This window comes from Pistacia vera, unplaced genomic scaffold, assembly GCF_008641045.1.
Source record: "Pistacia vera cultivar Batoury unplaced genomic scaffold, PisVer_v2 Contig277, whole genome shotgun sequence".
NCBI classification, from domain to species: Eukaryota; Viridiplantae; Streptophyta; class Magnoliopsida; order Sapindales; family Anacardiaceae; genus Pistacia; species Pistacia vera.
Genome location: NW_022196087.1, coordinates 298,231 through 310,115, shown reverse-complemented (window position 1 = coordinate 310,115; position 11,885 = coordinate 298,231). Strand labels below are relative to the sequence as shown.

Genomic DNA, 11,885 nt, shown 5'->3' with positions numbered 1-11,885 from the left:
GGATTTGTTCCATAGACACTAGGGTTACCATCCATATGGAATCCTCTGGTGGGTCAGTCTAGTGAAATTATTGCGGTGTATCCGCCTACAGCAAGCACCCATGTGTTGCACCAGGTTGTCACCAAACAACCTTGACAAGTGAGATCAGTCACTGCCTTTCGATAGGGTCGTTCAACACTATGATAACCTTACCGCATTATCTGTGCCCTTACTTCAGAATAATACTGGGGCTACGGATATTTCTAGAATGGCCACCATATGTGCTCATAGGGTTCTCACTATCAAGATTTGAAACACCTGATACCCTCGTCATGGTTCTACCATTCTAAGGACATATATCAATACATATTGCAATAATAATGATTTACGCGATATAAAATAAAATTGCCTTTTATTGATTAATGAACATTATTACAAAGAGTCAATTCTACAATAATTGATTGGCTCTGGGCACTTACTCTAACAAGGAATTCTTTATATGGCTTAAAGCAATCTCCACGGGCGTGGTTTGGGAGGTTTAGCGAAGTGGTGACTCAGTTTGGTTTACAGAGAAGTGCTTATGATCATTCTGTCTTTTATAAGCAATCTAGTTCTAGCATCATTCTTTTGGTTGTTTATGTTGATGACATTGTAATCACTGGCAGTGATGATGTTGGCATTCAGAGTTTGAAAAACTTTTTGGCTTCCAAATTTCACACAAAAAACTTGGGCACTTTAAGGTATTTTCTAGGAGTCCAGGTTTCTCAGAGTAAGAAAGGGATTTTTCTCTCTCAACACAAGTATGTGTTAGATATGTTGACCGAAATGGGTCTGAGTGAGGCTAAGCCTTGTGACACTCCTATGGTTCCTAATGTGAGATTGAATGTTGAGGATGAAGAGATGTTTGGTGATCCAGAGAGATACAGACGGATAGTTGGAAAGTTAAACTACCTTACAGTAACCCGTCCAGATATTGCTTTTTCAGTGAGTGTGGTGAGTCAATTTATGTCATCTCCTAGGACATCTCATTGGGATGCGGTCCTCCATATTTTGAAGTATCTAAAAGGAGCCCTTGGACATGGGATTCTTTATAGCGATCATGGTCATAATAAGGTAGCAGGTATTTCAGATGCAGATTGGGTAGGATCATTTGTGGATAGATGGTTTATGACTGGGTTTTGTGTTTTTATTAGAGGAAATCTTATTTCTTGGAAAAGTAAGAAGCAACCGGTGGTAGCTAGGTCAAGTACAGAGTTTGAGTATCGGGCTATGGCACAAGTTACGTGTGAGCTCATATGGACAAGACATTTTCTTAGAGAAATTGGGTTTGCTGACCCAGAGACTGTGGACTTGTGGTGTGACAACAAGCAGCCATACATATAGCATACAATTTAGTCTTTCACGAGAGGACTAAGCATATATAAGTGGATTGTCACTTTGTATGTAAGAAACTTGAATAAAAGCTAATTGCTATTAATCATGTTAGAACAGGGGAACAACTAGCTGACATCTTCACGAAGTCTCTAATTGGTAAAAGGGTAACCTATATTTGTAACAAGCTGGGCATAATAGATATATATGCTCCAGCTTGAGCGAGAGTGTTGGAAACTATGTATATATAGAGTAAAGGGTATATTTGTAATTGCTGAGTATGTGTATATATTTTAGTTAGGTTGCACTATTGAAGTACAAGTTATATTGAAAATGAAACAATAACATCATTTAAAATAGGATGATAGTTCAAGGAAGAAACCAGAAAGCCTAAATAGGAAGGAAAGAATTACCAGTCCACGCTCTACTTCCAAGAACAACTTCAACTATGCATTATGAAACTTATTTGATGCCTCCCTCAGCTACCCAACCTAAAATACCAAGATAAAAAAAAAATGAATCTGGGCAATGCATATCTTCACATCCTTAGGCACTAAAACCACTAAAACAAGCGCCCAATTTATATAGTAAACCCATTTGGAATAATGACACACCCCCCCCCCCCCCCCCCCCCCCCTCCAATGGCAAAATGGAAGGAAACATTGCCAAAGCTGATGACAATTCGATACAATATTGCAAAAATAAAACATAATGCTGGAGATAAGCAACATCAATTATCTCTTAACAAATGCATAGCAAAATTGAAATGTATATTTTCAAATAGAAAACCTAAAACATAAAAACTACAGATTTGTGACAGCTACCACAAAGTGTTGTACCATTAGCAAGAGCAGAAAAAAAATACAGTGGATGGGAATTAGCACATACACTGAAATGGATGGTCAAAATCATAATGTTGAATAAATGAAGAACAATGATCAGAACAATTCACTGGTTCTTCCAAGGAAACATATGGATATTAATTCACAAGGAAATTACAAATCATACAGGATTACATATTTGCCTAATATAGACAAAATTTATGCTCTCTCTAGTCAAAACAGAAGGCCTTATTTTTTCATTAACCCTTGACAAAATTTGAACATTTAATTCCCCAAAATAAGTACCAATCTATGCTCTCTCTAGTCAAAACAGAAGGCCTGCTCCTCTTAAACAGAATTGAAACCAAAAATCTACTCTTCATATGTAAAAATATTCCACTCCATACCAACCAAAAAAAAAAAAAAAAANATAAAAATTTTAACTTGATATATGGTTATGTTAATTGCGGGGTTTGTTTAATTTGCAGTTCGAAATCATCAAGGGTAAAAACATTGGAAAACACTTGAACTTGTCCGATACTTATGCATAGAGATTACAAATAGACTAGACCATACAAAAGCCTCCTTCCTTCTCAAACAACCGCTCCTTTTAGCAGCGGAATTGGAAATTATTGAGGTTGTCAAGTAGATTATAAAGTCATTTCCTGATGCAGTATTGTTATACTACCCTGTATTTTTTTATATAGAATTTTATTTTGTGATTTTTGGGGGTAAAGTGATAGATTTTGAAAGTTTTAAGGGAGTAAAGTGCAATAGCCGAAACAAGGGAGGACTAAAGATTTTCCAGGTATTTTGATGAACAATGATCAATCAAAGAAAAGAAACAGGGAGAAGAAGGGAACGACGGGGAGAAGAAGAAAGAGAGGAGAAAAAGAAGAGGAAAGGAAGAGAGCGTAGAGAGAGAGAGAGAGAGAGAGAGAGAGAGAGAGAGAGAGAGGAGTAGAGAACGATGAAGGTGGCTGGAAAAGTGGCCGTTGGCAAACAAAACTCTGGTGATCGGAAAGAGTGGAGGAAAATCAAGCATATGGGAGGTGAGTAAAGCTTAAAATTTCCCTCTTTGATGAGTTTTAGTTCATTTGATTTGTGTTGGTTATAATTGAGTCTAATAGCATGAGATTACACTAAAATGGGAAGATTGAGTTCAATAATGTTATGTGGGTAGAACAAATATGTGTTTCCTAAACAAAATTTGATTAAAGATGCGATTTTGATATAAGGGTTCACTATACAAAAATCTGGCCATCTGGAATTCCGAAAATTGTTTGTATGTTTTGGGTTTTTTTTTTTTTTTTTAAGCTGAATTTCGGATATGTTGTTGTAGACTTCTTGAGGAGTGTTTGAAAATTTATTTCATTCAAAAACTCAAAGAATTGAATTTTATATGGATTTTTGGATTTGTCTTGTGAATTCTGGAATTTTCATTTTCTGCTAAACATGTATTTTTGGAAAATGATTTGATGCGTCTATTATTATCCAAATTGAATGATTTTAAATTCTGTAAATCCTATATGTGTCGTTTAATTCTGGAGAGTTTCGTAGGATTTTGATTACAGGTTAAATTGTTACGAATTTTACAAGTCAATAACCTCAATTTTGGAGACAGTTGGCATTTTGAATGAGTTAAAAGAAAATCGTGTTTTATATAGTTATTGATTCTAGAATGATTTGAAAAAATTATGGGAACAATTTGTGTGTCTCTAGAATGTTTCATTAAAATTATGGCTTAAATTGACGAATGAAATTTTTATGAAAAATCCGAGTACGATTAATGTTCAGTTTTGAGACAGTTTTGTTAAAGAAGAAGTTAGGTTAATCTTTTAGTGTGTGAAGTGTCCAATGATTTTAATATTGGGGTGTTACCTCAGGAACTTATGTGTGGAGCATTTATTGGTTTTTGTATATAGGGAGGCAAGCGGGGGCATCATTAGAGGATTTCAATTGTTTTTTGGCTTAAGGGTTAAGCTCCAAAATAGTGAGTGGAAAATCCAAACGCTAACTTTCGTTTTGAAATAAATGTTTGTTATAAACTTCAAATGAGTTGTTTTGGTTTACTATTTGCCATAATTTAGTGCTTTACTTTATATAAATATGATTCATTGCTAATGTTATTGATTTACATGAGAAATTGAGTTTTTTTTTTTTTTTGGGAAAATTGTTGTTGATAATATAAAAATTGGGCTAAAGTGTTATCATGAAATCATGTTGAAAACTTGTATTATAGCCTTCTACTGCACATAAAAATTTAATGTTATGTTATATGTTTTCTTGATGAATGAAGGCATGAGATCTATGTAAAATGGTGAGTTAAAGGTATATATATTAATGATAGTAGTTTTCAAACCACCATATATAGTATCCATCCCCTTTATGATATTGATTTGATTCTACGCATGCATATGACATGGTTTTGCTGGCCCAAGGGGGTCGAAGGCCCGAGCGAGGCAAATATCGCTAGACATGAGTTGATTTTGCCGGCCCAAGTGGGTCGAAGGCCCGAACGAGGCAAGTTTCGTTGGACATGATTTTGCCGGCCCAAGTGGTCGAAGGCCCGAGCGAGATAGATATCGCTAGACCTGATTTGATTTTGCTAGCCCAAGAGGGTCGAAGGCCCGAGCTAGGCAAATATCGCTAGATATGATTTTGCCAGCCCAAGTGGGTCGAAGGCTCGAGTGAGACAGATATCACTAGACCTGATTTGATTTTGCTGGCGTAAGTGGGTCGACGGCTCAAGTGAGGCAATATCTCTAGAAAGGATATGATTGTGCCGGCCCGAGCGATGCATGGTCTTGTTGGGTCGAAGGCTTGAGTAGTGACCGTTCCGCCTAGTAAGATGGATCTAGTGGATCAACCCGCACGATGTTAGATTTTGTCAGGTTGGACAGATTTACTCGTGGTACTAGTGGAATGAGAGTTTTCACATGTAACGAAGAGAAGGTTTGGATATGTATATGTATATCACAAATTTAAAATGGAAGTTTATAAATACAAGTGCTATCTGTATATGAAATGTTTTTAGAAATGATATTTTTTAGAGAACATGAGTATTGATCTATTATCATAAAAGTTTTCATAATGGAGCTTTTGCCATGAGAGATTTTAGCACTGGCTATGGAAGATGGTTTATATTATAAAATGTGTTTATGGAAATGAGATTTTATGAGTATGGATGTTTTATTGTATATTGAAGTATTTTATTGCATACTAACCTATTCTCCACTCATTGAGCATTATAGCTCACCTCTCATTTTTAAATGTTTTTCTTTTCCACCCCACCAGATCAAGAAGGAGATCGTGCAAAGGAGTGAATCTCACTCAAGATTGAGCCACACGACTTCATTTCATCATATGTATCATAGTTGTGTTTTATTTTTTGCTACAAAGTTTATATTTCTTCATCATGAATTCATTTCATGATTTAGATTGTAGAAGATATGAAAAAATCTGATACTATATGTTTCATTTTGTAAAAATTCAGTTGCAATTGTTTATTTACAAATGATATTATATTTATTTGTGAGAACCCAAAAGGATTGCTTATAAATTTTTTTAGCTAGAAGAGTTTTATGATATTTTAATTCATAAACATGTTTCATAGTTTTCCCACATGGCACGTCTCGGTCACCCGAGTCTCATGGTGTGCCCCAAGCCTATGGGATAGAGAGGGTCGGGACGGCTCATGTCAATTGTTTTCAAATGAAATGAATTATAATGCACTCCAATTAGCAGTCATGAACCGTCAGGAAAAGGTATTCAACCTCATTTTTGAGATAAGTAGTCTCAGAAATTTATTGTTGATGTCTAAAGACAGTTATGGTAAAGATGTCTTGCACTTAGCCGGAAAATTGGCTCGGGAGTATAAACTAAACCTCATCCCCGGTGAAGCTATGCAGATGAAACATGAGTTACATTGGTTTAAGGTAAGACCTCTGACTCAAAACAATATTGTAAAAGTGCACTGTTACATAAACTATTAGTAATTAAATTATTGATAATTTTATGCAGGAGATATAAAAACTTGTACACCCTCACTTCAAAGAGGATAGAAATTTTACAGGAAAAACCCTGGCAATGGTATGCAGTGAGGAACATAAGGAACTCGTTAAAAAATGTGAGAAATAGATGAAATCCGCTGCAACCTCATCCTCAGGAGCAGCAGCACTCATTGCTACATTAGCATTTGCAGCAGGAATGACCATTCCTGGCAATTACAACGATGAGGGCAGACCGAATTTTAACAAACAAACCACATTCTTAATGTTCGGTGTTTCAGATACGATCTCCATGTGTTCATCACTTGCTGCCATTATAATGTTTTCGTCCATTTTTACTTCGCGCTATGCAGAGGAAGATTTCTTCAAGCGCTTCCCGGGAAGTTAATACAGTGTCTTACATTGTCCTCATTCTCTGTAACGTCGACGATGATAGCCTTCGCTTGCGCGGCTTATCTTGTGTTTTCTGGCGAAAATTCGCATGGATTGGTTCTGGTGGCTGCTTCTCTTTGTCTGCCCATATTCTTATTTGCTTCTGCTCAATATCCTCTCTTGGTATACTTATTAGTTTCCACATATGGCCCTGGCATTTTCCGCAAGCAAAACAAACATGTTGTCTACTAAGTGAGATTCCATGTGAGAGAGTTCTGAAAGAAATCTTAATCTATGTATCTTTATATTCTGGTCACTTTAGTGCTATACAGACTGCGTACTAATATTCTTGTACTGCAAACTCTTAATCGGTGCATTTGGAAAGCTAGTATTTTTAAAAAGCATTTGAATTATGATGCGCTAATCCTCTACCACGAGTTTTGTCACTAAAACGACGAGGAGGAAAAGGTTCAGAATCATCAAAAGCCGAATTGTATTTCCTGAGACCACATGATTAATGCAATTTGAGAGAGATATCTCATAAATTTGTTCTTGTTTAGTTTAAATTACCTACCGAACCCTACAATACAACTTAGACATTTTTTTTTTCAAGGCATTGGAAAATATTAGCCCAGGAACCTTCAGTGATCAATTCTCTTCATATTCTGTGCAAGAACCTATAGCCACAGCTTGAGATGCATTCAGAATCTTCATTTAAACTATTACTGGGTTTATGGCAATGCTTCATCTAAATTATTACTGGGTTATTATATCAGATTGCATCAAAACAAGGAGTTCCCCATTGATGGTGACTGTTTTTTTTTAGTATTCTCAAATAATTAGATTTATTATATGTTGCTTACATATATACTAATTTTTTCTTCCCCTGTTTTCCTCTGTTTTTTACTCTGCAATTCCCCTGTTTCTCATTCTTCAATAGTTATTCTCTTAATATTTCAAAAATCTTACTTTTGGATTGTCTTTTAGTTTTTTGTTTTCTTTTATATATTTAGGAGCAAGAAAACAAATAAATAGCTACTGTTGTTATTGCCTTTATAACTTGTAGCATAATTATAGGGGTGAAATCAAGTCGAATATCTGGTAAATCAAACTTGACTCGATCTCTACAGTATCGAGTTCGAGTTTGAGTTCGAGCTTGAGAAATCAAGTTCAAACTCGAACTCGGTACTTAAAAATGGAAATCGAGTTCGTATAATTAAGTTTTTTTTAGTTTTAGTTGAGTTTTAATCGAGTTCGAGTTCGAACTCAATTTCGAGCTCATCTAACTGGGGTGGATATATAAATTTTATAACTTTTAAATTACATATGACCCTTATTACTCTAAAAACTATCAACTTAGTCATCGAGCTTGGAAATATTCGCGAACATATCGAGTCGAGGTCAATTGTGATCAAGCTCGACTCTCGACTCGATTAACTACTCGAATTATTGGAACTCGAACTCGAACTCAACTTGATTAATGTCGAGTGGAGTTCGAGCCAACATCGAATCGAGTTTGAGTAGCTTGCGAGCAGCTCGACTCGATTTTCACCTGTAAGCACAAAGGTATATCATCAATATAATTAAATAATTAATTATATTTATAGCATATGGTTGATTTAGGGATGAGCTGGCAACTCTGCAGCTGTGCTGGTGAGGTCATTAACAGGCAGAGGAGTGAGATCACTCAGGCAACGTCAACTGCCACATTGATCTCTTTCTCTCCATATGCTCTAATCTTCAGCACACGCAATTATTTGAGATCCGTGTCTGGAGATCAAAGAGCAGCCCACCCAATTTTATGGACAAAGAAAAGGATTGTTTGTTGTTGTCAATTCTCTTGTGAAATAATGTTTTCTTCGAAATCAAAGCCTTTGCTGTTGGGTGGTTCTCAGTTCTCACTACAGGCTGAGCTCTGTTCACATAAAATTACTTGAGAAAATTTTGTACCAGTTTTCTTATTTTATTAAATTAAATTACTTGAAATGCTGGAAAATATTAAATTACTCCAGAAACGTGTTTTAGGTGAGGTGAGGATAATTAAGTGAAAAATTAAGGTGGTCAACAAAATTTACTGGGAAAGTCAACGACAAGTTTCCCAATTGAAAATTATTACAAGGATTATTGTCGGTGTCCGAGAAGATTTAACTATAACATTCCATATATTAATTAATTGAAATCATTGAAAAAATGAAAATTAACAACCTTTCGATTCTCTCTCACATGCACACACTCTGGCTGACTGAGAAATTACCACAGCCATGGTAAACCAAGGAATTGACCAATCTATTTGTTATGCCTGAAAAAGTAGGGATGACGCAAGACCCAGTCAGCATGAAAAGTCAGAGCTTAGATAGGTCCGCAGCCAGTCAGAGGCAACCCGTCATGCAATAACAGGGATGGCACGCTCTTGTCAGGGCAGTGGGTGCGCGTCAAACTGGTCAAGGGCTATGGCGATTCCACGTGTCCAATCCCTACACTAAATCGCGTAAATCACTCTTAGAAGGTGGACAATGGGACATAAAGAAGGATCTACACGGATAATCCCACCAAATCACAGATTTAGTAATGATAACCTTAATCCGTCCCACTATAAATTGAGAGCTTCTCTCTCATTTAAGGGATTAGCTAATCTCTCAAAAAGAAAAGATAACACTCTCTCTGGTATAATCATTGTAAGTCAGTCCGCTGAACGCGACCTAACCACTATCATTAATAGAAATCAGTGGACGTAGGATTTGCTTCCTTAGCATCCAAACCACTTTAAATGTCGTTCTCCATTGTTTTTACTCTTATTCATTAATTCACGTGTGTCTTCTGGGTCAGCTCAGCATTTCACACGTGCGTTTGGTTGGTGTCAAAATCACGCATCAACAGTTTGGCGCTAGAAGAAGGGCCTGATTTAGTATTCATCCTTCATCAAGAGAATCTCTAACTAACTGGTCATACAACAGCAAATGACTCATCGACACAAACCTGAGCAAACCTATCAGGGTGCTGAGGAGACTCCCCAAGCGTAGGAGGGCGCCTCTCCCGAGGCACCTCCGGTTTAGCAAAATGTCGTGGGGGATATCCCTTCAAGTTCGCAACTTGACCCTGCCCTCAGAAGCTACCTAGAGAGGTTCGACAATACTCTCCAAACGGTCAATCGAAGGTTGGACCGTTTGGACCAAGGCGTGCCACCCGAATCAAATGAAGCGGTACAACCGCCAAAAACACCTGTAGGTCATGCAAAAACACATCAAAGGGCGATAGTGCGCGCTACGAGCACTGCAGCGAGTCGAAGAAAGGGTAAGCAAGTGGCGAAAAATGGACCTAAGGGCTCCAAAGGGCCGGCGAACACCGACCACGTCCAGAATAGAATACCCGTAGTGTTAAGACTCGATGAAAAGTTGTAGCCTGAGCCGTCCTATGCCATGTCGCATGGAAGCCCCCATAAAAGTTCTGGGCAGGGCGATTATCATCACCGCCAGAAAAGCAATCCTGATCACAGTCATGAGGGAGGTTCCCATACTCTGCGGGGCGGTTCTTACCACCGCGAAGGTTGTGAAAATTCCCCGCACCATCCATCACCATCACACGGCTCTAGCCAACGTGTGTCAAGAGCGGTCGAAACTGCCGGCCAAGGCGAGGTGGAATCCGACCTCTGGACTTTCCTTAACTGCAATCGCGAGGGTCGAACTCGCATAGGAGAAAGCAATCCCCAGATAGCTCTGCTGCCCCAGATTGAGGAGCTGCAGCGAGCTCTAGACCAGTTAAGAGCTCAGCAAAATGAGCAAGAATAGGTCACATCAGCATCTCCATTTTCTCCAACAGTACTAGCCGCCCCTCTCTCGTCGAGATTTAGAATGCCCTACATGCGGGCGTTCGATGGAAATTCTGATCTGCAGGATCATCTGTATGAATTCAATGACTTGATAGAGCTTCACCAGGTTTCAGATTTGGCAAAGTGCCGTTGTTTGGCAGTAACTCTCACCTCTTATTCCAAGCGGTGGTTCAGGTCACTCCCTCCAGGATCGATCTGTTCGTGGCCTTAGATGAGCGCAACGTTCCTGAGGCATTTCCAGGCAAACCAGAAGTTCTCGATGCCTTTGAGCTACCTCAGCAACATAAGGCAAGAGAGGGATGAATCCCTCCAATGGTACATCGATCGATTTCACAGAGAACTTAATAAAGTAGCTCACACTCCCAAAGAGTCTGTTCGAACTCTCATCATAGTAGGAGTTCGCCCACAGACCGACCTATGGAAAGAGTTACAAGCTGAGGATGATGTTTCCCTCACCCGCTTTTATAACCTTGCAGAGAAGTACCTTCGCATTGAAAATTTCGTGGCGGCGCTCCACCGCCACAACCCCGGCGCTTTAGGTAGTGCATCTGGTCTAGGGGAGAGTAGGAGAGTTGATCGCAGGTGGGTTACTGACGATTAACGAAAAGGAAAGAAACCGCGCCATGAACTCAAAAAGTCCTATGCACCAGTTCCTCGTCGCGATCTTGACCGAAATTGGTATACGCCTCTGAATGCATCTGTATCGGCTATTCTTGATAAGTCGGAAGAGGCTGAGCCCATGAAAAATCCCCCATCAGCCAGAAATAGTAAAAAATACTACCATTTTCATCGGGATAATGGGCATCACACCGACGAGTGCTGAGCTCTCAAGCAGGCAATCGAAGACCTCATCAAGCAGGGGCATTTCAAGGAATATATTGACAATTCCACTCCCGCACAGGAGGAAAATCGAGGGGAACTAGGAAAGAAGCGACGTGATCGCAAAGTTATATGCAACATCAATATGATCTTTGGGGGACCGCACCTTGCAGGGAACTCGTGAGGTGCCCAGGAAAGATATGCTTGTGCAGCCCATCATGACCCCATCAGTGTAATGAGCACGACGTGGTGACCGCAAAAGGCTCGCAGGGAGGAGGAAATTACCTTCTCCGAAAAAGATGTAGTTCGATTGCATCATCCCCACGATGAGCTCTTGTGATCATGCCGCTGATAGGACGCCATAATGTCCACAAAATGTTAGTGGACAATGGAAGTGCTGTGAACATCCTGTTCCAGGCAGCTTTCGAAAGGATGAACTTGGACGAGGCTGACCTGAAGCCCGCCTCGATTCCCCTATATGGTTTTACCAGGGACCACCTGATCCTCAAAGGAACGATCTTGCTTCTATTCACATTGGGTGACTACGACAAAGTGACCAAGGTAACTGAATTCTTGGTAGTGGATTGCCCATCTGCTTTTAATGGTATCCTAGGGCGACCTCTGCTCAGAAACTTCAAGAGGTCACTTCGATATACCATCTAAAGATGAAGTTCCCCACCCCGACGG

General features: G+C 39.0%; 1 protein-coding gene across 1 annotated transcript; it reads left to right on the top strand.

Annotated features, from left to right (window-relative positions):
• Positions 1-804: 804 nt before the first annotated feature.
• Positions 805-6,569, top strand: LOC116133918. The gene is made up of 3 exons (XM_031419589.1): positions 805-1,099; positions 5,919-6,109; positions 6,312-6,569. Exons 1-3 carry the CDS (start codon positions 805-807, stop codon positions 6,567-6,569), a joined length of 744 nt encoding a protein of 247 aa, XP_031275449.1.
• The last annotated feature ends 5,316 nt before the right edge of the window (positions 6,570-11,885 follow it).